This window comes from Pan paniscus, chromosome 13 (genome assembly GCF_029289425.2).
Source record: "Pan paniscus chromosome 13, NHGRI_mPanPan1-v2.0_pri, whole genome shotgun sequence".
NCBI lineage: Eukaryota > Metazoa > Chordata > Mammalia > Primates > Hominidae > Pan > Pan paniscus.
The window spans coordinates 121,105,699-121,133,080 of record NC_073262.2 but is presented as its reverse complement, the minus strand read 5'-3'; the positions used below and the strand labels follow the sequence as shown (position 1 = coordinate 121,133,080).

Genomic DNA, 27,382 nt, shown 5'->3' with positions numbered 1-27,382 from the left:
TGGAAATCTATTCTGTTGCTGTCTTTTCAAGTTCAGATATTTCCTTCTACAGTGTCTAATATGCTATTAATCGCATCAAGTGAAATTTTCATTTTAAATATTGTGATTTTCATCTCTAGAAGTTTAATTTGGGTCTTTAAAAAATCTTTCACTTCTCTCATTATGTTTATGATTTCCTTTCCATTCTTGATCGTGTAGAGCATATTTTAAGTAGTTGTTTTAATATTCTTGTCTGCAGTAGTTTTGATTGTTTTGAGTCTCCTGTTTAAGTTCTTCTTTTTCATTTCTGTTTTTTTTTTCTTCTTTCTCAGCTGTGTGATCTGCTTAAGTTCTTTTTGAATATAGAGTATCCTTTACTCTAAGGCTAATTTGCTTCCTTTCCTAAAGCATAGTTCCTTTGGAGTCTCAGTTAACACTCTGTGAATTCATCTAGGTCTCTCTACTCTGACTGGTATAAATTCGAACTGGTGGAATTTTAGTCCCTGTGTGAGTTCTGGGAGTTGTTTGGCCAGTAGCTCCATAGTAAACATTCTTTTCCTTGAAGTTGTTCTTGATTAGTGTCAAGAAGACTGAGTTTCACTCTGCATACACAGGTTGGTATTCAGCCAAATATTCAAGCAGACTGCTGTGCAGATTTCTGGAGCTTTTCCTTTGCTCAGTTCCTTCCTCTCAAGTACTCTGTCCCAGAAATCTCAGCAACCTCAGCTTTTCGAACTCATTTCTCTCAGCTCAACTTGGTAAGATTTCTGGGCTCTGTTTGGGTGCTCCCTGAATTGCAGTTCACAAATTGCCTCCAGACAGAAAATCTGGGTAATAGTAGGGCTCACATCATTTATTTTCCTTCTCTTATGGATCACTGTTTTGTGCTGCCTATTGTCTAGTATCTGAAAATAGCTGTTTTCTCTATTTTGTCCAGTTTTCTCATTGTTTATAGTAGGAAGGTAATTCCAGACTCTCAAACTTCCTCATAGGCAGAAGCAGAAGCAGTAGTTCTCTCAGGTACTCAAAATTGACATCACCCCTGGGCAACACAGGAATATCATGTATTCCTGGATGTGATGCCCTTAGAAGGATACAGTATCCACCAGACATGTGGCTCACACCTATAATCTCAACACTTTGGGAGGTCAGGGCAGGCAGATTGCTTGAGCCCAGGAGTTCAAAACCAGCCTGGGTAACATGACAAAATTCTGTCTCTACAAAAAAATACAAAATTAGCCTGACATGGTGGTGCGCATTTGTAACCCCAGCTACTCAGGAAGCTGAGGTGGGAGGATCATCTGAGTCCGGGGGGGTCGAGGTTGCAGGGAGCCAAGATTGTGCCACTGTGCTCCAGCCTGGGCAACAGAATGAGACCCTCTCAAAAAAAAAAAAAAAAAAGATTGGATGTGAGGGCGATCTGACTGTGACATCTGTTACCCCGTTGTTCACCAGGGTTGATTTGGCTGATCTGACTGGCTAGGCGGGTATCCCCTTCCTCCCTCACCACTCCATGTGTATCTGTCGCAAACCTGCGTGCTCAGTCAAAGAGGATGACCATCCCCGATAGAGGAGGACTGGTCTTCAGTCAAGGGTATACGAGTAGCTGCACTCCCCTGCTAGAAACTCCAAACAAGCTCTCAAAAAAAAAAAAAAAAAAGGCATGACATGGTATCACTGTTTGTTCATGTGCTCTTCCAGTTTAGGCTGAATCTCATCATGAGGAGATAGCAAACCCAGTATGAGGGATGTTCTATTAAAAATAAGGCTAGGTCAGGTGAAGTGCCTCACACCTGTAATCCCAGCACTCTGGGAGGCTGAGGCAGGTGAATCACTTGAGGTCAGGAGTTCGAGAGCAGCCTGGCCAACATGGGGAAACGCCGTCTCTATTAAAAATACAGGCTGGGCACGGTGGCTCATGCCTGTAATCCCAACACTTTGGGAGGCAAAGGCGGGCAGATCAGGAGTTCAAGACAAACCTGATCAACATGATGAAACCTCTACTAAAAATACAAAAAAATTAGCCAGGCCTGGTGGTGCACACCTGTAATCCCAGCTACTCAGGAGGCTCAGGCAGGAGAATTGCTTGAACCTGGGAGATGGAAGTTGCTGTAAGCTGAGATCACACCACTGCACTCCAGCCTGGGCAACAGAGCAAGACTCCGTCTCAAAATAAATAAATAAATAAATAAATAAATAAATAAATAAATACAAACATTAGCTGCGTATGGTGGCACACGCCTGTCACCCTAGTTATTTGGGAGGCTGAGGCATGAGACTTGCTTGAACCCGGGAGGCAGAGGTTGTAGTGAACTGAGATCACGCCACTACACTCCAGCCTGGGCAACAGAGCAAGACTCTGTCTAAAAAAAGAAAAAACGAAAAAAACAGGCTGGGTGCAGTGGCTCACGCCTGTAATCCCAACACTTTGGGAGGCCAAGGAAGGAGGATTGCTTGAGCCCTGGAGTTCAATACAGCCTAGGCAACATAGTGAGATCCGTCTCTACAAAAATTAAAAAATTACCCAGGCATAGTGGCACACATTGTAGTGGGGAAGCTGAGGTGGGAGGATTGCTCGAGCCCGGGAGGTTGAGGCTGCAGTACGTTGTCATCACACCACTGCACTCCAGCCAGGACAACAGAGCAAGACCCTGTCTCAAAAACAAAAATAAAACAACCCAGGGTAGGGAGAACTGTATTCTTCAAAAATGTCAGTGTCATGTAAGAGAAAGCTGAGGACTTACTCCAGATTAAAGAAAACTAAAGAGACATGAAAACAGCATGTGATCCTGGACTGAATCTTGTACCTAAGTGAGGGAAGAAAAGCTATAAAGAACCTTCTTGGATCTGTTGACAAAATTGAATTAAGAAACGTATATTAGATAGAATATTGTATCAGTGTTACATTTACTGATGCTGATAATTGTACTCTGATTATTTATAAGAATAGTCTTATGAAATATACACTAAAGTATTTAGAATTAAAGGGGTTTAATAAATGCAACTTACTCTGAAATGGTTTCAGAAAAATATATAGAGAGAGGGATATTAAGTGATGAAGTGCATATTACAGAAGTATAACAGTTGGTGAATCCAGGTAAAGATTTTTGCATCTCTTCTGGAAGTCTAAATTTATTTCTAAATTAAAAGGTTTTTTTTGTTGTTGTTGTTTGTTTTTTTAAAAAACATAGTCTTGCTCTGTTGCCCAGGCTTGAGTGCAGTGGCGTGATCTCAGCTTACTGCAACCTCCGCCTCCCGGGTTCAAGCAATTCTCTTGCTTCAGCCTCCCAAGTAGCTGGGACTACAGGCGCATGGCTCCACGCCTGGCTAATTTTTTGTATTTTTAGTAGAGACAGGGTTTCACCGTGTTAGCCAGGATGGTTTCCACCTCCTGACCTTGTGATCCACCCGCCTTGGCCTCCCAAAGTGCTGGGATTATAGGCATGAGCCACTGCACCCGGCATAAAAAGTTTTAAAAATATATTTGTACTTAGGAAAAAGATTTGGCAGTACCTAAACACATATATTCTATGACCCAGTAATTCCTTTTCTGAGCATTCATTTTCAGAGAAATGAATAAGTTATATTTAAATGAAAAAATAAATTATAAGTAAGAATGAAAAGCACTTTAGGTAAGCCCCCAGTCATGTTTAGCATTAATTTTGAAAATGTATACTTTTCCATTAGATCAAACTAAGTTATTATTTATTTATTTATTTTATTTATTTTGAGACAGAGTCTCACTCTGTTGCTGAGGCTGGAGTGCAATGGCACAATCTTGGCTCACTGCAACCTCTGCCTCCTGGGTTCAAGTGATTCTCCTGCCTCAGCCTGCAAGTAGCTGAGATTACAGGCGCATACCACCATGCCTGGCTAATTTTTGTGTTTTTAGTAGAGACAGTGTTCCACTATATTGGCCAGGCTGGTCTCAAACTACTGACCTCAAGTGATCTGCCTGCCTCGGCCTCCCAAAGTGCTTGGATTACAGGCATGAGCCACTGCGCCTGGCCTATTATTATAATGTCATAATGCAGTAGTTCTCAAAGTAGAGTCCCCAGACCAGCAGCATCAACGTGATCTAGTAACTTGTTAGAAATGGACATTTTTGTGCCTTCTTTTTTTGGACACATTTGTGTCCAAACCTACTGAATCAGAAACCTTGGGGTTAGGGTCCAGTAATATGTAGTTTAACAAGCCCTCCAGGTGATTCTGAAACATAAAGTGGAGAACTCCTACTATACTGAACATACTTTAGGAATTCCTGTTGCCTTCTAAAGCACTATTTCTTTAATTTTCAGCTTCTCCAATTTGGGAAATACCTGCTATATGAATGCTATTCTACAATCTCTATTTTCACTCCAGTCATTTGCAAATGACTTGCTTAAACAAGGTATCCCATGGAAGAAAATTCCACTCAATGCACTTATCAGGTAATCATTATGTACTGTGCTTATTGAGTAACCTTTTACTTCATTGATTATAGAATAATGGAATTTTAGACACTCAAAAATTTTCTGTGCCATTATTAGTAATTATTCTTTAAAATATCACGCCATGTCATGTAAAACGTGCTAACTTTGTGTTTTTTGTTTTACCAGACGCTTTGCACACTTGCTTGTTAAAAAAGATATCTGTAATTCAGAGACCAAAAAGGATTTACTCAAGAAGGTTAAAAATGCCATTTCAGCTACAGCAGAGAGATTCTCTGGTTATATGCAGAATGTGAGTATTAATTGTTTTAAAACGTTTCAGAGGCCTGACACGGTGGCTCACGTCTGTAATTCCAGCACTTTGGGAGGCCTAGGTGGGCAGGTCGCCTGAGGTCACTGAGGTCAGGAGTTTGAGACCAGCCTGGCCAACATGGCGAAACCCTGTGTCTACTAAAAATACAAAAACTAGCCAGGCGTGGTGGCATGCGCCTGTAATCCCAGCTTCTCGGGAGCCTGAGGCAGGAGAATTGCTTGAACCCGGGAGGCAGAGGTTGTAGTGAGCCAAGATCATACCACTGCACTATAGCCTGGGTGACAGAGCAAGACTCCATCTCAAAAAATAAATAAATAAATATTTATAAAAATAAATAAAATAGGCCAGGTGCGGTGGCTCACGCCTGTAATCCCAGCACTTTGGGAGGCCACGGTGGGTGGATCATGAGGTCAGGAGTTTGAGACCAGCCTGGCCAACATGGTGAAACCCTGTCTCTACTAAAGATTAAAAAACATTAGCCGGGCATGGTGGCACATGCCTGTAATCCCAGCTACTCGGGAAGCTGAGGCCGGAGAATCTCTTGAACCTGGGAGGCCGAGGTTGCAGTGAGCTGAGATCGCACCATTGCACTCCAACCTGGGCTACAGGGCAAGACTCTGTCTCAAAAAAATAAAAATAAAAATTAAATAAATAACATGTAAGAAATCATGGAAATTGACATGATTTTAGTGTGTTTCTTGATTTTTATTTTAAAACGAGATTTGTGTATGTGTGTTCATTATAGATTGAAAAACCTGAGGAGAGGCTGGGTGCGGTAGCTTATGCCTGTAATCCCAGCACTTTGAGAGGCCGAGGCGGGTGGATCATCTGAGGTCAGGAGTTCCAGACCAGCCTGACTGATGAGGTGAAACCCCATCTCTACTAAAAATACAAAAAAATTAGCCAGGCGTGATGTCGCATGTCTGTAATCCCAGCTACTTGGGAGGCTGATGCAGGATAATCGGTTGAACCCTGGAGGCAGAGGTTGCAGTGAGCCGAGATTGTGCCATTGTACTCCAGCCTGTGTGACAAGAGCGAAAATCCATCTCAAAGAAAGAAAGAAAGAAAAACCTAAGGAGCTGTAGTAAGATTAAATGTGACTCTTCTGTGTATTGTACCATATTTTAATATATAGATTTGATTTACCAGTGCAAGGACCTGGGCTGTGTTACCTGCGAAAATTACCTCTTTTAACATAGTGAGGAGTTATTCATTGATTCATGTCAGTGCAACTGATATAATTATTAAGAATATATAATCTGTCATTTGTTTTTATTCACAAAATATGCAGCTCCCCAAATTCTTATAAGAATAAACCTGACATTGTTCACATATGTCATTGACTTTCAAGGGTTTTCACTGTATAAATTATAATGTTAATAAGCTATTATTTTTTGTTTGTTTTGTTTTTTGTTGTTGGTTTTTTTTTCTTTTCTTTTGAGATGGAATCTTGCTCTGTCACCCAAACTGGAATATAATGGTGCGATCTTGGCTCACTGTAACCTCTGCCTCCCAGGTTCAAGAAATTTTTCTGCCTCAGCCTCCCAAGTAGCTGGGATTACAGGGACTGCCACCACACCTGGCTAATTTTTGTATTTTTAATAAAGATGGCATTTCACCATGTTGGCCGGGCTGGTCTCGAACTCCTGACCTCAAGTGATCCGCCTGCCTCAGCCTTCCAGAGTGCTGGAATTACAGGTATGAGGCACAACACCCAGCCTCAGTAAGCTATTGTGACAAGAAATGTTTTTATCTGATTAAGGATATTGTTGTCTTATTAGGATGCTCATGAATTTTTAAGTCAGTGTTTGGACCAGCTGAAAGAAGATATGGAAAAATTAAATAAAACTTGGAAGACTGAACCTGTTTCTGGAGAAGAAAATTCACCAGATATTTCAGCTACCAGAGCATACACTTGCCCTGTTATTACTAATTTGGAGTTTGAGGTTCAGCACTCCATCATTTGTAAAGCGTAAGTAGTGTCTAAGAAATGATTTCCCTTTTTACTTCTTTATGGCAAGTGATTAAAATTCTTCTATGACATACCAAATGCCATGAATTCTTTTCTGTTTTTAAGACAGGGTCTCACACAGTCGCCTAGGCTCTTGGGTGCAGTGGCACAACCCCAGCTTATTGCAGCCTGGATCTCCTGGGATCAAGTGATCCTCCTACCTCAGCCTCCCGAGTAATGAATTTTTATCTCATCTTCCTTTCTACGTCATAGGGGAAATATAAACCAACAGATTATATCAAACCTTTTTTTCAGAGTCTTTATCTTTCTATAGAAATGCTTGGGCTGGGCACAGTGGCTCATGCCTGTAATCCCAACAATTTGGGAGGATGAGGTGGGCAGATGGTTTGAGCCCAGGAGTTCAAGACCAGCCTGGGCAACACGGGGAAACCCCATCTCTACAAAATATATAAAAATTAGGCAGGCGTGGTGATGCACACCTATAATCCCAGCTACTTGGAAGGCTGAAGTGGGAGGATTGCTTGAACACTGCACGTTGAGGCTGCAGTAAGCCATGATGATGCCACTGCACTCCAGCTTGGGCAACAAAGCAAGACCCTATCTCAAAAAACAAAACGAAACAAAAACGCGTGGCGGAGTGAGAAATTTAAATACTTTATTATACACTTTAGTATTGCCTAACACTTAATTTTAATCTATAGTTTTATTTTTTTCATTCTACATCTTTTCCATTGTAGAATATCGATTTGTTTGGGAATACTTGTTTTTCTTTGTCACTGAAAAAAAAACACACCTTATTACTTGCTTTTTTGGTTGAACCCCAAATTATTTTTACTAAAAATATTTTCTTTTACAAAATAGATCCGAATTTGAATTATTTTTACCTTTTGCAATGTTTTTCAACCATATTTACAGTAATTATCCAGACTTTCTACATTAAATTAATTTCCATACTTATCAGGACTTCTATAGCCTGCACATCACTTTAAAATATTTTACTTTGACTAATCTTCCATTCATCTATAGTACATCTCTGAATAGATTTTTTTCAGATAAAATGTAATTCTTCACAGTCTCTATATAAGAGAGAATTATTTCTATGACTTTCACACATGACTTAATGCAGAATTATTGACTCACACATAGTCTTTACCCATCAGTGTATTAAGTATACCACCCTATCATATCCTGTTACTCTGTGCCACTCATAAGAAACCTGACTTTGTGGGAATTTTTTTCTTTTTCTTCCTGAAAATCTGTGGTATTCTTTATTTTTGAAATTCACAGTTTCACTAGTTTACATCTAGTTATTAACACTTTTTGTTACTTTTGCCTTAATATGGTAGAGCCTTTTCATCTGAAGCTTTGGGATTTTCTCCAGCTCCAGAAAACTATTCTCTAAATACTGCTTCTTTTCCATTCTGGAATTTTCTTCAGAAATATTCAAAATCCATATTGGTTCTCCAATTTTCTGTCCTCCATATCTATTTTTCTCAGGCTGCTCAAAATGATAGTGTTCACTGACATCTTTTCCAGCTATAACATTCTAGCATTTTTAACCAGAATTTTAATAAAGACAGTTTTGCATCAGTAGTCTGTGACACTGCTTGCTTTCATTCAGGACTTCATCAGTCTTTTCCCCCTGGTGGATAAATGGTTGTCTAAAGAAAATATCCGGATCTTGCAAGTATGGTTCAGCTTATAAAAGCTGGAGAGTCCAACAGCAGTTAATAATATAATAGCCATTTATCTCTTCCTTCTAATGCACCTTCCAGACAAAATTTGTGCAAGTCAAAGTGAGAGGCAAAGTTTTCAGTTATTATTTCATTGAATTGTGGGCATACCATTCAAATTTTTTTTTATAGGAAAATTTAAGTTGCCTCAGTTGAAAATGACCACAGGCAGTCCACCAGCTCTGTCAGTCAGGTCTGGGGAGCTGGACAGTGGGATCATTCAGGCAACCCAGAAGAAAGCAGGCCATATCAGGCTGGGCATGGTGGCTCCTGCCTGTAATCCCAGAGGTCAAGGTGGGTGGATCACCTGAGGTCAAGAGTTCGAGACCAGCCTGGCCAACATGGCGAAACCCCATCTTCATTAAAAATACGAAAATTAGCCAGGCGTGGTGGTGCACACCTGTAGTCCCAGCTACTAGGGAGGCTGAGGCAGGACAATTGCTTTAACCTGGGAGGAGGTGGTTGTAGTAAGCTGAGATTATGCCATTGCACTCTAGCCTGGGTGACAGAGCAAGACTCCATCTCAAAAAAAGAAAGAAAGAAGGCCATATCAGAGTAGTAGCTTCTACACTGTGCCAGTGGTGTTAGGCACTCTAATTGTACAGCACCCAGATGTTGGATATGCAGTTGAGGTATGTGCATCAATGCAATAAATGGCATGGGTCATGGGATATAGGCACACCAGGTGGCTAGACCGGGCAGGTTGTGCCAGCTGGGTGGGGATAGGGTTCTGTTGCTTCATTAGTAATTTTATTTAGGACAGTTCTCTAACACAAAGTAGTTTCTGGCTGAAGGAAGATTCCACACACATTACCCTTTGGATTGTAATTTTGTGTGTTTATCCTCTGCCCCATCTTGCTATAGGTTTGTTTGGCCAGTTTGGCAAATGTACTTTTTTTTAAAAAAACCATTACAGTTTAAACTGACTGCTTTTTAATTAATATAAGGCAATTCAGTGTATTAATAATATGTTCTTGAATATGAGGGAAAAAAAATTTTTTTTTTTTAAGACAGAGTCTTGCTCTGTCACCCAGGCTGGAGTGCAGTGGTGCAGTCATAGCTTACTATAGCCTGCTAACTCCTGAACTTAAGCAATCCTTCCCACCTCAGCATCTAGAGTAGCCAGGACTACGAGCACATGCCACCACACCCAGCTAATTTTTAAATTTTTTCTAGAGACGGGCTCTCACTATGTTGCCCAGGCTAGTCTTGAACTGGCCTCAAGTAACCCTCCCACCTTGGCCTCCCAAATTGCTGGAGTTTACAGGCGTAAGCCACTGTTCCCAGCTTTGTATTTCTTTTTCTCAAACCTGACATCTCATATGTCTGCAAGTCCTTTCAGCTCTACCTTGGAAATACATCCAGAATGTGACCTCTTTTTACCACTTTCATTGCCACTACCCTACACCAAGCCACTATCATCTCTTGTTTGAATTGTTGCAGCATCTTTTAAATTAGTTACCATGTTTCTGCAGTCTGTTTTAAACACATAAGCCAAAGCAATCAATTTAAAATGGAAGTTAGTTCATGTCAGCCTTCTGCTTATAAAATTTAAAAGCCTGTGACTTGTATAAACTCATGTAATCTGCCTCTCAGCACTCCTACCCCCATCTCTCGTAACTCTCTGTCTTCATCTTCTGTCACACTTTTCCCTTGCTCATTCTATTTTAACGAAATGAGCTTCCTTGCTTTTGTTCAAAAACACCAGGATCATAGTGCCTTAGAGTCTTTGCACTTACCATTTCCTCTATTTTGAATTCTCTTTCCCAAAATTCTCTTATTTTTATTTTTATTTAATTGCTGATTTATTTCTGAGACAAGGTGTTGCTTTGTCACCCAGGCTAGAGTGCAGTGGCTTAATCACAGCTCACTGCAGCCTCAACTTCCCTGGCTCAAGCAATCCTTCCGCCGCAGTCTCCCGAATAGCTGGGACTACAGGTGCACACCACCATGCCTGGCTAATTTTTTTGATTTTTTGTAGAGATTGGGTTTTCCAATGTTGCCTAGGCTGGTCTGACACTTGTGGGCTCAAGCCAACTTCCCACTTCAGCCTCCCAAAATGCTGGGATTACAGGCACTAGCCCCCACACCTGGCCCCCATATTCTCATTTAGATAGTGCCCTCACTTTTCCAGATCTTTACATAAAGGCCATTTGTTCAGTGATGTGTTTTCTTGCCATGCTATCAGATACTCTGCTCTGATCTTTCATTTCCCTCTTCCCTACTATGTATTTCCTCTTTACATATATCACTATCTAACATACTGTATGTTTTACTAGTGTCGATTTCATTGTCTCTCCCAGTATAATGATGGCTTCATGAGAGGAGGTATTTTTGCCTTGGTTTATTCACTGCTATCACCCCAGTGCCTAGAACATTTTCTGGCATGTAGGAGGCCCTATTAGGTTTTCAGTGCTGTGTAAGAAATTGCTTCAAACGTATTAGCTTAAAACAACACCCATTTATTCATCCCAGCTCTGTAGGTCAGAAAACTAAGCACGGTATGGCTAAGTTCTCAGCTCAGAGTATCATAAGGCTGAAATAAAGGTATTACTGCCTGTGCTCTCATCTGGAGCCCAGGTTCCTCTTCTATCTCATTAAGGTCGTGGGTAGAATTCAGATCCTATGGTTATAGGACTGAGATCCTCATTTTCTTGCTAGCTGTCCACTGGAACCACTCATTTCCTAAAGGCTGCCTATAGATCCTTGCCACATGGCCCCCTCATGAGCACTTCACAACAGTGCTGTTTGCTTTTTTCCAGGCTAGTAGGAAGTATACATCTTGCTGACTTCAGACTTCTCTTTCTATCCTCTAGACCCAGATTTAAAGGGCTCATATGGGCGGAGCATGGTGGCTCATGCCTGTAATCCCAGCACTTTGGGAGGCTGAGGCAAGAGGATCACTTGAATCTAGGTGTTTGAGACCAGCCCTGACAACATAGTGATACCCTCTTCTCTACAAAAAGTTTAAAAATAGCCAGACATGGTGGTGCACACCTGTAGTCCCAGCTATTTGGGAGGCTAAGGTGGGAGGATTGCTTGAGCCTGGGAGGTCGAGGCTGTAGTGAGCCGTGGTCGTGCCACTGCTCTCCAGCCTGGACAACAGAGCAAGAGCCTGTCTCAAAAACAAACAGAAGGGCTCATATGATTGGATCTGACCCATTCAGATAATCTCCTTTTTGATTCATTCGAAGTTAAGATTAGTAACCTTAATTATGTCTGCAAAATTCCTTTGGGCCAGGTAAAATAACATCATCATAGGCATGACAGCTCATCATTATCACAGGTTGGTTCTACCCACACTCAAAGGGGACAGAAATATACAAAGTCGAGGGTCACCTTAGAATTCTGCCTGTTAGAGAGGCACTCAGTAAATGTTTGTTGAATCAAAGACAAATATACTCTTATGTTTTTCAGTCTTTAGCTGTAACAGTAGGGAATTAGGGTAGAAATATGAATATTACCTAAAGTACTGATAAGACAAAATGAAAAATGGTCAGCTAAAGCTATTTAAAAGAAATTTGCTTCTAGGTAAATTGAATATGGTGTTTTAATCTCTGAGCTCACGTTTTAAAATTCTATAAAAAATATATTTGATAACTAAATCATTCTGCTGCCTAATAGAAGTATCCACACATGCACATAAAGAACATGTAGATTATTTATTTATTTAGAGTTGGAGTCTCACTCTGTTTCCCAGGCTGGAGTGCAGTAGTGCGATCTCGTTTCACTTCAAGTTCAGCCTCCTGAGTTCACACCATTCTCCTGCCTCAGCCTCCGGACTACAGGTGCCTGCCACCACACCCGGCTAATTTTTTGTATTTTTAGTAGAGACGGGGTTTCACCGTGTTAGCCAGGATGGTCTTGATTTCCTGATCTCGTGATCCGCCCACCTCGGCCTCCCAAAGTGCTGGGATTACAGGCGTGAGCCATTGTGCCTGGCCAATAACATGTAGAATTTTTAAAGCAGCATTACTTATATAGCCAACAACTGGAAACAACCTAAATGCTCATCAGTACTAACATGGATAATTGTAGAATACTCATACAGATTAAAGCTATACAACAACGAAAATGCAGTAGAGTCATGCGCAGCAGGCATAGTTAAATATTACAATCATGCTGAACAAAAGAGAGGCCAACTAAAAGAAAACATATTGCATAATCCCGTTATAAAAGGTTCAAAAACAGGCAGAACATCTATAGTGTTGGAAGTCAGAATAATAATTGTCTTTTGGGACCAGGTGTGGTGGCTCACACCTGTAATCCCAGCATTTTGGGAGGCCGAGGCAGGTGGATCACGAGGTCAGGAGTTCCAGACTGGCCTGGCTAACATGGTGAAACCCCATCTCTACTAAAATAGTAAAAATTAGCCAGGCGTGGTGGTGTGCACCTGTAATCCCAGCTACTTGGGAGGGTGAGGTAGCAATTGCTTGAAACGGGGAGGCAGAGGTTGCAGTGAGCCGAGATCGTGCCATTGCACTCCAGCTTGAGCAACAAAAGCAAAACTCCGCCTCAAAAAAATAAAAAATAGTTATTTTTGGGGAAAAGGAAGGAGGGTAGTGATTGGAAAAGGATATGTGCAAGGGGGCTTCTAGGGTGTTGATGGTGTTGTTCTGTTTCTTTCTTTTTTGTTGTTTTTCATTTTTTTTTTTTTGAGACAGAGTCTCTCTCTGTCGCCCAGGCTGGAGTGTTGTGGCGTGATCTCAGCTCACTGCAACCTCCGCCTCCCGGGTTCAAGTGATTCTCCTGCCTCAGCCTCCCAAGTAGCTGGGATTACAGGCACGCGCCACCTTGCCTGGCTAATTTTTGTATTTTTTGTAGAGACAAGGTTTCACCATGTTGGCCAGGCTGGTCTCGAACTCCTGACCTCAGGTAATCCACCCACCTTGGCCTCCCAAAGTGCTGGGATTACAGGCACCAGCCACCACACCTGGCCCTGTTTCTTGATTTGAGTGGTAATTAGTGTGTTAACTGATAATTTATCAAGCTGTATACCTGCGACAGGTTCACTTTTGTATGTTATGTTATACTTTAGTTTTTTAAAGTTTGGGGGTTGCTTATATAAAGTTTAAAAATTGGCCGGGCGTGGTGGCTCACGCCTGTAATCCCAGTACTTTGGGAGGCTAAGGCAGGAGAATCACCTGAGATCGGGAGTTCGAGACCAGCCTGACCAACATGGAGAAACCCCGTCTCTACTAAAAATACAAAATTAGCCGGGCATGGTGGCGCATGCCTGTAATCCCAGCTACTTGCGAGGCTGAGGCAGGAGAATCGCTTGAACCCGGGAGGCGGAGGTTGCAGTGAGCCGAGATCGCACCATTGTACTCCAGCCTGGGTGACAAGAGCGAAACTGCATCTCACGAAAAAAAGATTTAAATAAAGTACTTAAATACTTGCAATTGAGGTTTTATCTGTATTAATTTAATAAGGGTTAAAGTAAGCATGAAAAGTCTTAAATGTATATAGTTCTTATGCCTGGTGATAGTGTGTCAGTACCATAAGTTCTGTGGAAGAACAGAGTTTCTCAGGTATATTTGTATTTCTTGTGTATTGGTCTAAATGCTTACATGTCTCATTTTATTCTTACAGATGTGGAGAGATTATCCCCAAAAGAGAACAGTTTAATGACCTCTCTATTGACCTTCCTCGTAGGAAAAAACCACTCCCTCCTCGTTCAATTCAAGATTCTCTTGATCTTTTCTTTAGGGTAAATAATATATTTTGTATTTTCACATAACTAAATTTTATATCATTGATAGTTGTATTTGAATATTTGAAGTTGGTTTCTTCAAGGCAAAGTTTCTTTTCTTCTCTTCTCTTTTTTTTTTTTTTTGAGACAGGGTCTCACTTTGTCACCCTGGCTATAGTGCAGTTGCACAATCTCAGCTCACTGCAACCTCTGCCCCCAGGTTCAAGCGGTCCTCCCACCTCAGCCTCCCCAAGTAGCTGGATCATGCCACCATATCTGGTGAATTTTTGTACTTTTTGGTAGAGTCGTGGTTTCATCATGTTGGCCAGGCTGGTCTCGAACTCCTGACCTTAAGTGATCTGCCCACCTTGGCCTCCCAAAGTCCTGGGATTACAGTTGTGAGCCACCACACCTGGTTTTGGCAGAGTTTCAACAACATTATTCGTGGGGAAAACAGATGAGAAGTTTTTATAAATTATTATTATTAAAAGCTTGATAAATCTAATTATAACTCATTGAAAAAGAAAATTAATTGCTTAAATAGATTATAAATTTAACTCAATAGCAAGCATTTAGACAATCTTAGAAATAGTTTGTTGGCCAGGCGCAGTGGCTCACACCTGTAATCCCAGCACTTTGGGAGGCCAAGGCAGGCGGTTCACAAGGTCAAGAGATCAAGATCATCCTGGCTAACATGGTGAAACCCGGTCTCTACTAAAAATACAAAAAATAGCTGGGCATGGTGGTGTGTGCCTGTAGTCCCAGCTAGTCAGGAGGCTGAGGCAGGAAAATCACTTGAACCTGGGAGTGGGAGGTTGCAGTGAGCCAAGATCACGCCACTGCAGTCCAGCCTGGCGACAGAACGAGACTCCGTCTCAAAAAAAAAAAAAAAAAAAGTAGTTTGTTATTTGTAAACAAATATTAAAGTATTTGAAGTAACATATTCTAAAATTTGGTAACATGAAATTAAAACTGTAGATACCATGTAAGTTGGTATCCTAAGATCTGCAGAATAAGAAAATATTCTTTGCTTTTTCTTAGGTTGTACGTACCCTATTAGAAACAGGAAGAAAGAATCATGTTTATCCAAAGCTGTAGATACATATTTGTGTCTGTGATATACCGTTACAGATATTGAGAAAGTTTCTGGGGCATAATCAGACTGTTGTTATAGCAGTCCTTATAAACTAGTGGAAATTTGCAAGAATCGATTCCCCCTTGATCTGTCTAATAGCGGTCCTTGTTGTGTTGTAGCAAATTGGCAGGATTGTCTTCCTAAGGTATAAAAAATAAAAATAAGGCCGGGCACGGTGGCTAACGCCTGTAATCCCAGCACTTTGGGAGGCTGAGGTGGGAGGATCACGAGGTCAGGAGATCGAGACCATCCTGGCTAACACGGTGAAACCCTGTCTCTACTAGAAATACAAAAAAATTAGCTGGGTGTGGTGGCGGGCGCCTGTAGTCCCAGCTACTCGGGAGGCTGAGGCAGGAGAATGGCGTGAACCTGGGAGGTGGAGCTTGAAGTGAGCCGAGATCGCGCCACCGCACTCCAGCCTGGGCGACAGAGCAAGACTCTGTCTCAAAAAAATAAAAAAATAAAAAATCTGGCTGGGTGTGGTGGCTCCCACCTGTAATCCCAACACTTTGTGAGGCCAAGGGAGGCCAATCACCTGAAGTCAGGAGTTCAATACCAGCCTGGCCAACACGGCAAAACCCTGCTTCTACTAAAAATGCAAAAGTTAGCCAGGTATGGTGGCATATGCCTGTAGTCCCAGCTACTTGGCAAGCTGAGGCACGAGAATCACTTGAACCCTGGAGGTGGAGGTTGCAGTGAGCTGAGATCACGCCCCTCCCTCCCACCCAGTTGCCTGGGTGACAGAGCAAGGCTCTGTGTCAAAACAAACAAACAAAAAAATCTGTTTATTAAATGGTGAACGTTGAGCTCTACCCAAAGATAAATACTCTGCTTTTCTTTTAGTCATTTTTAAACTATTCTTGTTATTATCATAGACTTTGAAGATTTTCCTATGTATTTTTACCCCCATTTTTTAAGGATTTCTTGTTTCAGTGTTCTCTAGGTAATGGTATTCACCCCAACCTTTCATCCTTTTAAAGCAGTTGTTCTTAGTGGGCTGTCACGAGAAGATTGAGTTCCATTATGCGAAAGGGGTAGCGTTACACCTAACAGACAAGAAATTCTACCTAACCTAAAGGTGATCTTATCTCTGCTATGGCCATATGTTAAAATCTGGATATACTCTTGGTAGTGGTTCATATGTGTCCATGGGGAAAAGGCTGAAAAGGCTAAGAATCTTCTATTTTAGAGTCTAGTTACTATCATAAATTTAGATATATTCTTGGTGAAAAACGAAATTAGAAGTTCTGAAATGGGGCATGATATTATAGGTATATTTTGAGGATTGGGTCTTAATTTGGTAAGGCTCATGGCTCTAGACACAGAATTTTTAAAACTGGTTCAGAGTTGTCATTCCACTAATGGAACTAATAAGACTAGAGCAAATTATTTGCATTTAAGATACTAATGCTGATTCACCTTCATGCTTTATTTTTCCTTCTTTTTATAGGCCGAAGAACTGGAGTATTCTTGTGAGAAGTGTGGTGGGAAGTGTGCTCTTGTCAGGCACAAATTTAACAGGCTTCCTAGGTAATTTTTTTTTTTTTTTTTTGCTATGAACTAAAGAATTCCCAGGTACATTTAATTGCTTTTCAATGTTTCTTTTTAAAGTTCATACAAATATTACTGAATAAATGAAGGTTACCAGAATGGATTGGTAAAGAGGGTCAGGAAAGCTGAAATGTGGAGTGTAAGAGGGCGGAGAGCTAGAATGCTTTTGCATAAGAAAGGTGACCAGGTGTGATAGCTCACGCCTGTAATCCTAGCACTTTGGGAGGCTGAGGTAGGAGGATCACTTGAGTCCAGGAGTTCAAGACCAGCCTGGGTAACGTAGGGAAACCCCATCTCTACAAAAGAAAGAAATATATATTTAAAGAAAGGAAGGAAGGAGGGAAAGGAAGGAAAAGGGTTTGAAATATTGAAGAGAAAAAGGGTCTTGAGAGTTCCAAGAAAATGGCAACAGAGGATACAGCTGCTGAGACTTTGGAATAATTATAAGAACTAGCTAGTCAATTTTTAATTCAGTAATGTGTAATATTCAGTTATATTTTGTTGCCCTGTGTTGTGCTGTAGTCTTTTTCTGTTATCCCATACTTTCAGTAAAAACCTGCTATAGACACATACACACATGTATATAAGAATAAAACAGGGAGTAATTTTTTGCAGTTTGTGCGTTCCTTCATTCTAAGGATCTTATAAATTAGTAAATTTCCTGTAATCATAAGATAAATTTTCTGATATAGCAATGAAATTAACTTATATTGTATCTGCTCTGTATAAACATAAAACTGAAGTAGTTACAAAAAATTATTATGTGGTTACAGGACAGCTTTTAGTTCTTTCCAAGAATAGATCGCAAACACCAAGGTTATTATTAACATTAAGTATTTATGTAGCACTTTGCCTACAGAGTGCTTTACTTTCTTTTATTAGCTTCAATATTCTGTCAGTAAGTGTGGAATTTCTGGAACCTAGCCCCTAGAGACTAGTTCTTTTACATTTCATAATCTACTCCTTTCTAGAAAATGGGAGTTGGTTTTTTTTTTTTTGGTTGTTTTTTGTTGTTGTAGTTGTTTTGATACAGAGTCTTGCTCTGTCCCCCAGGCTAGAGTGCAGTGGCACAATCTCAGCTCACTGCAACCTCTGCCTCATGGGTTCAAGCGATTCTCCTGCCTCAGCCTCCCGAGTAGCTGGAATTACAGCTGTATGCCACCACACCTGGCTAATTTTTGTATTTTTAGTAGAGACGGGGTTTCGCCATGTTGACCAGGTTGGTCTTGAACTCCTGACCTCAGGTGATCCACCTACCTTGGCCTCCCAAAGTGCTGGGATTATAGGCATAAGCCACCGCGCCGGGCCAAGGAAGTTGGTTTTAAAGAAATGACTTTATAAAGGCTGGGTGTGGTGGTTCACGCCTGTAATCTCAACATTTTGAGAAGCCAAGGTGGAAGGTTTGCTTGAGAACAAGAGTTCAAGACCAGCCTGGGCAACATGGTGAGACCCCCATCTCTACAAAAAATGTTGTGTTTTTTGTTTTTTTCAAACAGAGTCTCGTTCTGTTGCCCAGGCTGGAATGCGGTGGCATGATCTCGGCTCACTGCAACCCCCGCCTCCTGAGTTCAAGCGATTCTCCTGCCTCAGCCTCCTGAGTAGCTGGGATTACAGGAACGCGCCACCACGCCTGGCTAATTTTTGTGTTTTTGGTAGAGACAGGGTCGCGCCGTATTGGCCAGGCTGGTCTCAAACTCCTGACCTCAGGTGATGTGGCCGCCTCGGCCTCCTCAAGTGTATAAATCATAGCAGTATTATTATATTGACTTAAGAGACTTATATTTTTGAATTAAGAGAATTTGTTCTTTCCTGTTTGTGAGTGGTTTGAGGCCAGGAAGGTGGGAGGAAGAATCTTAAGGCAAAGAATTGGTTGTTACCAGCTGTCACTAAGGAAATTATGTGTACAGTTAAAAAGACTAGTTTTGACCTCACATGCTGGATGTCTTTTCTCTTTCCCATTCTCTTGCTATTTGGTTTTTCAAGTGGGGGAAAAAAATGCTAAGGGGAATTTTTCTCCTTGTTTTTCTTTCTTTTTTTTTCTTTTTTTTTTTTTTTCCTGGTAGATCACTTGTGTTAAAGGTTAATTTATTCCAGACTTATGTGATAGAAGCTTCTGTTTGTCAAATCCTAATATTAGTTTTGTTCTACTTTTGTTCAATTTAATATTCAAAGCCACTCTTTAAATCCTAATGATTAGTCTTGTTCTACTTTTGTTCAGTTTAATATTCAAAGCCACTCTTATTCTTGAAGAGCCTGATGCCATTATCAAATCTGTTCACAAAGTTGGGCCTCATCTTTGAAGATCAGTGATTTTGACTATCATTTTCCTGTTTTATATTACCTTCCCCCCCACCTTTTACTGCTCCATGCATAGCAGGGCTACACTATAGGCAGTGTGTCCAGAGTAGCCTCATATTACCTTTTATTTTGGTTAGGTTATTTGAAATTCTAGTTAAAATATTTAATTTTGACATTGGTTTTACATCAGTTGTGTCCTTGTATTCTCTCAAATTGTATATTTGAAGATCCTGAGTTCTAGCACGCTTTTTAAAGAGAACTACAATCTATAACTTCAGTTTGCAAATTTTTGTTTGTGGCTTCTGTGATGAAGGCATATATGGTAAGAATCAGTTTTTTATAGATCATTTTTGTGTGTGTGCCTAGAACTGAAGTTTATTCCCATAAGATGTTTGAAATTCAATTTTTAAAGTGTTCTTGTGGGTTGAGAAATATATTTAATCCATCAAGCAGAGATCGTGTTCTGTGTGAGAAGTGAAAAGGTTACCACAATTTTAACTATAAAGAATTCAGTGCTTCTAAAGAGCTAAAAGCCTTTACAGACCCACAGATCAGATTTGGCATGCAAATTTTTGTAAAGCTTTTTTCTAAATGGGGAAAAGTTTTGTATTTCCTCCTTAGCTTTCTGCAGAGAAAGTACTTCTGAAAATAAAAGAATAATTCTCATCAAAAATCATCTTGAAGTAATTAATGTTTACCATCAAATATAAGAGCTATGTAACATTTTAATAGACATTATTTTACTAGTAGTGGTTATATAAAACCTATTGCTTTTTAAACTATGTAACAGTGAAGTAAATAATTTAAGGATTTAACCCAATATCAGTGCCAAATTTAACATTCTTGTCTGCTATATTTTATTTATTTGTGTTTTTTCTAGGAACATTATAAGTATTTTACCCAAACCACACTAATCCACCATTATTTGTATGCTTATTACCTAGCCCAATGCCTGGCACCTAACAGGTATTCAGTAAATATTCTTTGACGTGTCTTTGGTTTGGCCAAATGGATTTTTTAAATCAAAAGTCGTCTAACATAGAGTGATCTCTTTTACTGTAAGAAAGATACATGTATTATGTATGAATTAGTAAGGTTGTCATCTCCTGTTTTTCAGGGTCCTCATTCTCCATTTGAAACGATATAGCTTCAATGTGGCTCTCTCGCTTAACAATAAGATTGGGCAGCAAGTCATCATTCCAAGATACCTGACCCTGTCATCTCATTGCACTGAAAATACAAAACCACCTTTTACCCTTGGTTGGAGTGCACATATGGCAATGTAAGTCCTTGAGAGACTATGTCTTTATATTCCCTTTTGAAATAGGCTTTAGTATCTAATCAAAAGAATGACTGAATTACATAATATGACTCCAAGGTAAAATCAGATCAATGGCCAGATGCAGTGGCTCATGCCTGTAATCCCAGCACTTTGGGAGGCTGAGGCAGGAGAATCGCTTGAGCCTAGGAGTTTGAAACCACCTATGGCAACAGAGCATGACCTCATCTCTACAAAAAATAAAATAATAAAGCCAGCATGGTGGCACACACCTGTAGTCCCAGCTACGAGGCTGAGGTGGGAGGATTGCTGGAGCCTGGGAGATGAAGGCTGCAGTGAATGGTGGTGATCAGAGCAAGACCCTATCTCAAAAAAAAAAAAGAAAAAGAAAAAGAAAAGAAAAGAAATCAGACCAAGAAGGAGATTTTAATTTTGCTTTACTTTGTTTTAGTGTTAAATCACTGCCTGAAGTAATTGAAGAAAATGCTTAAAATTTTTCCAAAGTTATTAGTTGCTTTTCATAGTGAGGTGCTTTTTTAGGAAGTGCTCTTGGTTAGAGTGCTAGAAGACAGTTTGATATACTTCTTGAATATGAGTCAAACTTAGGTGATAATAAGAGTCACCTAGACACTAAAAATACTGATTTTTGTGTTTTTTCCCTGGAAGTTCTATTTCAGTAGGTCTGAGATAGGTGCTTAGGAATCAATATTTTTAGCAAATGCTTCAGTTGACTCTTCAGGACATGCAGATGTGAGAAACCCTATACTCAATGTTATGCCTTCATGCATATATTATCAGCAGTGTAAAGAACTTAAATGGCTCCTGAAATTTCTCAAGAAAAAAAGAAGTAATCTTTACTTTAGGTTTTTGCTTCATCATGTATGCTGGGAAAACCTTCGGACTTCTTTGAGTGTTCCCCTTTTTTCTACATACTTGCATTACTTTGAAGCCATATGTTATGTCATTCTTTTCTATACTTGAACACTAGTTTGGTAGAATAATAAAATTGTAGAACTTTGAAGATGGAAGACATTTTAGAGGTTTTTGTCCAAACCCTTAAGAGGACCAAGGAAATTAAATGATTTTCCTAAAGTCATACAGTTAGTGTCTGAAAGAGCCACGTCTCATAGAAGTTTACACTAGTGTCTCAAGGGTCTACTAATAAAGGCATGTGCCCAGAGAGTCTAAGTGTTTCTGGTTTTTTCCTCTCACAGCTTTTCTTTTCGCGTTTTTGCTTGGTGCATACTACCTTCTGCTGGTAGAGCTGTTACTCTTGCTGGCAGTAGTACTATGTCACACTAACAGTGTATGATCACAGGCCTGAAGCCAAGCTATCTGACTGTACAATTTGATAGCTTTTAGACCTTGCACAGATTCCTTGACTTGTCTATAAGAAAAACAATAGGATGGTTGTGAACGTTAAATGAGGTAATAATACGTAGAGTTCTTAGCACAGTGTCTGACATCCAGTAAATCCTCCATAAATGAGAGCTATTACTTTAAAAGAACTGAGACAAGGTAATTTTCTCCAAGTTATTTTTTTCATATGTATTACACTTGACTTCATTTCCAGTGCTGTCTATGTAGATTATTGGATCAAGGAGAGCCTAGAGATGGTATTTTATTTTCTCTTTTGGCCTCTATTGCTAGTATTCTTTTTTGTTTGTTTGTTTTTTGAGACGGAGTCTCGCTCTGTCGCCCAGGCTGGAGTGCAGTGGCGCATCTCCGCTTACTGCAAGCTGCGCCTCCCGGCTTCACGCCATTCTCCTGCGTCAGCCTCCCACGTAGCTGGGACTACAGGTGCCTGCCACCATGCCTGGCTAATTTTTTGTATTTTTTTAGTAGAAACGGGTTTTCACTATGTTAGCCAGGATGGTCTCGATCTCCTGACCTCATGAGCCACCATGCCCAGCCATTTTTTTTTTTTTTTGAGATGGAGTCTCACTCCGTTGCCCAAGCTGGAGTGCAGTGGTGCGATCACCACTCACTACAACCTCCGCCTCCCAGGTTCAAGCAATTCTCATGCCTCAGCCTCCCGAGTAGCTGGGATTACAGGCACCCGCCGCCAAACCCAGCTAATTTTTGTATTTTTAGTAGAGACAGGGTTTCACCATGTTGGCCAGGCTGGACTTGAACTCCTGACCTCAGGTGATTCGCCCACCTTAGCTTCCCAAAGTGCTGGGATTACAGGCGTGAACCACTGCACCTGGCCTATTGCTAGTAATTTAAAAAGTATTATAATTGTTCGATTTTCAAGAGGACATAAAAGGAATTATAGTACAGAATAATTCATTTTATAATTTAAATATATATCTTTAATAATTCATTTGTATACATTATATATTTTCTAATTTTCTGATAGTTCTAGACCATTGAAAGCCTCTCAAATGGTGAATTCCTGCATCACCAGCCCTTCTACACCTTCAAAGTGAGTTATATTTCTTATGTACCCAAAACCTGTGTTTAAGGATTTGGCTTACCCTAATCTCCAAGATTGCCTCCCTGCCTTTTCATTATTGTTTTTCTTTTTGCATGATAATACTCTTTATTACCTATACTTTTGAAACTTTCCTGAATTTGGTTTAGAATATATTGAAGGATATAACAAATTTTAATCAGTGACACAAGGTTAGCTCATCCTCTCAATATTCTGTCTTAAAACATTTAAAAACTTATTATTGTTAATATGTAATACTTTCATCCTAAAACTCTAAAAATTAACTGAGGACAAGGGAGTCTAGGGATTGAAGGGATAAAATAACCCCTATTAGTCTAAAGCACTCTTCCTTAAAGATAGGCATGGAATCCCAAAACATTTTTTACCTGTTGTTAGCCAGTCTGGAACTTCTTGTCTTTGACACCGAATAGGAGTTATTTTGAAAGGGGACAGGAAAACAAGCAAGCATTCTACAAATGCCCTATTTTTTTGTTTAAGACCAAACTTTATCCAAGGAGGGAAGCACATGCCTTTTTTGTTTGCTTTTTAAATATATTTCCTCTAAGATTTTACTAGAGGAGTTCCTGATTAGATCATTTCAATTGATTTAGTTGTCGTTTAACTTTTTAATTAATTTTTCTAAAACTTTGATGGCCCAAAGTACTTCTAGAGAAGAGACATTTTTGTTGTTTAAGGGCTTTTGGGGGGCTTATATAACCATAAAATGACATTTGGGAACTGCTATTTTCTTTTCCTCCTGTTAATTATTTTTCAGTGCAATTAAAACCAGATGACTAACATGACTAGAAATCTGAAATGGTACCGATATGAATACTCTTGCCCGTTCTCAAGATACAAATGAGCAATACCACTTGGCTGCTTAGAAAGTGAGCAAGTGATGCATTTACAGGATGAATATTTTTCATTGCTACAGGCAAGCTGCCTTCTGTAAATATAGTAATCATTAATGGAATGCACTCTATGTACCAAGTCACTGTAGTTTCAAGAAAGAAATGATTTCATTGGGCATCATTGTACCTTGGCATGGTCATCTGTTCTCCAGGGTCTACTGGTATGAAAATTTGGGAGTTGATCAATAAAGAATGATTAGGCCCTAGAAGACCTGTCATGCCGATCAAACTTAAAAGAGGCTGAGTTATGAACCAGAATACCATTGATTCTTCTACAATGTCCTTTGTCACAAATTTACCCTGGTGCAATGGTAGCCAGGTGTCATCCTCCTTCAGCAAAATATTTATCTGGGTAAACAAATTAATATGTTCAGGTTTGCTTGGTGAGCGTGAAATCTGAATTGAGGAATTAAGATGGCTAATTGGCTATTATACTAAAAACCCTTTTGAGCACATGGGAGGCTTTTCAAGTGTTCAGGTTGGAGTGCAGTGATATCCTGGCTGCTCTGAGCCACACACTATGTTTGGGCTTATCACTGACCACTTGCCTCTTTTCTTTGATCTACATTGCTATGTAATCTTCCTGATTTCCACTCTGGCCTCTTATTTCTTGGTGCCATTAGTCTATATGTTTATTTTCAGTTTTTACATTCAGGTTAATTGTATTTTCTAGTTTTCATTTTATATATATTTTTTGTATTGCATATGAATTTGTGTTAACCTCCATCAAAGAAAGTTCCTGTTCTTTGACCTTTACCACTTTTTTCTTTAGTTTATTTTCGGCTTACCTAGAAGACAACACAGTAACACCTTACTTATCTGGCATCATTAAAGGATTCCACATAAGTGAATTTTTATATAACTGAAGCTTACCTTTTAACCATTTATCTTTTAAAAGATTTTTAACAGTTTGGATGAAAATGTTTCTAAAATATGTTACACTGTTCCTTACATTCTTAAAATAACTAAGGATAATTTAAGTATATCTTAATGACTTAGAATCAGCATTTTAAGTATCAATTGCACTGTGTTTCAATATGATATTGCCCTCAGAGGCTCTTAATTATTACAAGATAGTTTGCTTTTACATTAAATGACTTTATAGTTCTTGTTTGCCTTTCTTGTGGTTATTCTTTCTCATTTCTTAGCTCTCATTTCTTGATGAACTTGATACACTATTTTATTCACCATTTCCTGGGAAAGAAAGGGTCCCTCTAAGTACATGGGCTTTGGAACTGCCTTCCTCAGAAGCCTTTTTTCTTACTTTGGAATCCCTATGTTCTGGAAAGTAGAGGTTGCCAGAAGTCTGACCTACAGATAAGTGGATAAGTGGAATGTTACTGTTATTTTTAAAGTGCATGGATCATAATTTAAAAGATCACAAATTAGTCTTCATGCACTTTGTTGTCAAAAACATTTATTCATTGCTATGCCTGCATGAATTCAATAGCATAATTTATAAAGACAATAGCAAATTTCATTGGGGTTGATCATTAAAAGAAAAAAGGCACAACATGATTAGTTTACTGACGATACGTAGTAGCATAAGAGTTGTCCAGTTTTCAAAGCATGGCTCTTTTGGAGTGGGGCAAAGGTAATGCTGAAATATACCTCTTTTGATATATCTTTTTTTTCTGTTAAGTAATTTTCCGTAATGGAAAAGCAATTTGTTTTGATATTTTTACAATAAAAGAATAACAAAGACAAATGTTTATCAGGCTTTTTTTTTTTCCTTAAATTACAGGAAATTCACCTTCAAATCCAAGAGCTCCTTGGCTTTATGCCTTGATTCAGACAGTGAGGATGAGCTAAAACGTTCTGTGGCCCTCAGCCAGAGACTTTGTGAAATGTTAGGCAACGAACAGCAGCAGGAAGACCTGGAAAAAGTAAGTAATATTTTCTTAAAACATCTGACAAAGATTTGTTTATCTCTTACTGTCCAAACAAATGTCTTTTATAACCATCATCAAACTAATTAGTTTTAAAGAAAATGCCTTCTCTGGCTACAGAAATCAGTCTGTTTACAGATGGATCAAGACTTACGAGAAATTCGTTGTTCTAAACAAATTACTTTCTTTTTTTGCCCTTCAGAGCTACTTTTGCATATTCGTCCTCAAATAATTACTTGCTTTATTTTGGTAGCAGTTTTTTAAGACAGGGTATCGCTCTGTTGCCCAGGCTGGAGTACAGTGGTGTAATCACGGCTCACCACAGCATCGTTCTCCTGGTCTCAAACAATCCTCCTACCTCAGCTCCCCAAGTAGCTGGGACTACAGGCATGTATCACCATGCCTGGCTAGTTTTTAAAATTTTTTGTAGAGACAAGGTCTCACTATGTGACCTAGGCAGGTCTAAAATTCCTGGGCTCAGGTGATCCTACCACCTCAGCTTCCCTAAGTGCTGGGATTATAGGCATGAGCCACTACTCCCAGCCTGTAGCAATTGTTTATGTGAGGGAACTGTAGTAAACATTTTACATCAACAGAGCAACCAAGTAATCTAATTGTTTAAATTATGGATTTATTAATTGGATTAATATATAGATAATTATATGGATAGTTAATACTTTGAAGATCTAAGCTTTTCTAGGTGTTTGCATTATCTTATGCTACTGTATTTTATTTTAAGCCTGCCTTTTAAATAATAGAATTATTTTAGTAGTTATTTTTGTTCTGTTTCCTATCTTACTTTAAAGCCAGAGGTAGTTTGTGGTTGTTCAACTTGAATGAGAAATGTGTGAAAGTCCAAAATTCTCCCAGAAAACAACTTTTGAATATTTACATAATCTTTTTTTTTTTTTTGAGACGGAGTCTCACTCTGTTGCCCAGGCTGGAGTGCAGTGGCACGATCTTGGCTCACTGCAGTCTCTGTCCCCCAGGTTCAAGTGATTCTCCTGCCTCAGCCTCCTGAGTAGCTGGGATTACAGACGTGCACCACAACATTTCCCTAATTTTTGGGTTTTGGTTTTTTATTTAATTAATTAATTTATTTATTTTTGAGACAGACTCTTGCCCTGTCACCCAGGCTGTGAGTACAGTGGTGTGATCTTAGCTTGCTGCATCCTCCACCTCCCAGGTTCAGGCGATTCTCTGTCTCCCTAGTAGCTGGGACTACAGGTGCGTGCCACCATGCCTGGCTAATTTTTTTGTATTTTTAGTAGAGATGGAGTTTATCCATGTTGGCCAGGCTGATCTCGAACTCCTGGCCTCAAGTGATCTGCTGGCCTCGACCTCCCAAAGTGCTGGGATTACAGGCATGAGCCACCACGCCCAGCCTAATTTTTGTATTTTTAGTAAAGACGGGTTTTCGCCATGTTGGCCAGGCTGGTATCAAACTCCTGACCTCAGGTGATCCACCTACCTTGGCCTCCCAAAGTGCTGGGATTACAGGCGTGAGCCACCTCGCCCAGCCTTCTTTACATAATCTTGATGTCGTTTTTATTTTTCTCATTTATTGTTAATAAGATCAGCTAACATAGGCATAATGATAGAATATTTACTGTATAATCTATATATATCTGGAAGAACATAAATTGAAAATACTTAAAGTAATTATCTCTGAGTAATCTATTTTGAATGAATTTATTTTATTATTTTTATGTATTCTCCAAATTTGTACAAAATATATACTTATTTCAATCAAGAAAAAATAA

The 27,382-nt window shown here is 39.7% G+C and overlaps 1 protein-coding gene across 12 annotated transcripts in view; it reads left to right on the top strand.

The window, feature by feature from the left end:
* The window catches only part of USP37 (ubiquitin specific peptidase 37), a 119,186-nt gene that overhangs the window by 67,000 nt on the left and 24,804 nt on the right, over window positions 1-27,382 (top strand). For 9 of the 12 annotated variants that reach the window (XM_055109112.2, XM_055109111.2, XM_055109113.2 and 6 more), the window contains 8 exons: window positions 4,278-4,409; window positions 4,578-4,701; window positions 6,504-6,694; window positions 14,020-14,137; window positions 16,705-16,784; window positions 20,221-20,385; window positions 22,745-22,810; window positions 25,475-25,616. In XM_055109112.2, the coding sequence (XP_054965087.1) occupies window positions 4,278-4,409; window positions 4,578-4,701; window positions 6,504-6,694; window positions 14,020-14,137; window positions 16,705-16,784; window positions 20,221-20,385; window positions 22,745-22,810; window positions 25,475-25,616 (1,018 nt within the window). The remainder of the gene's footprint in view (window positions 1-4,277; window positions 4,410-4,577; window positions 4,702-6,503; window positions 6,695-14,019; window positions 14,138-16,704; window positions 16,785-20,220; window positions 20,386-22,744; window positions 22,811-25,474; window positions 25,617-27,382) is intronic. The other 3 variants (XM_055109114.2, XM_008971944.4, XM_055109115.2) reach the window with 1 other exon arrangement.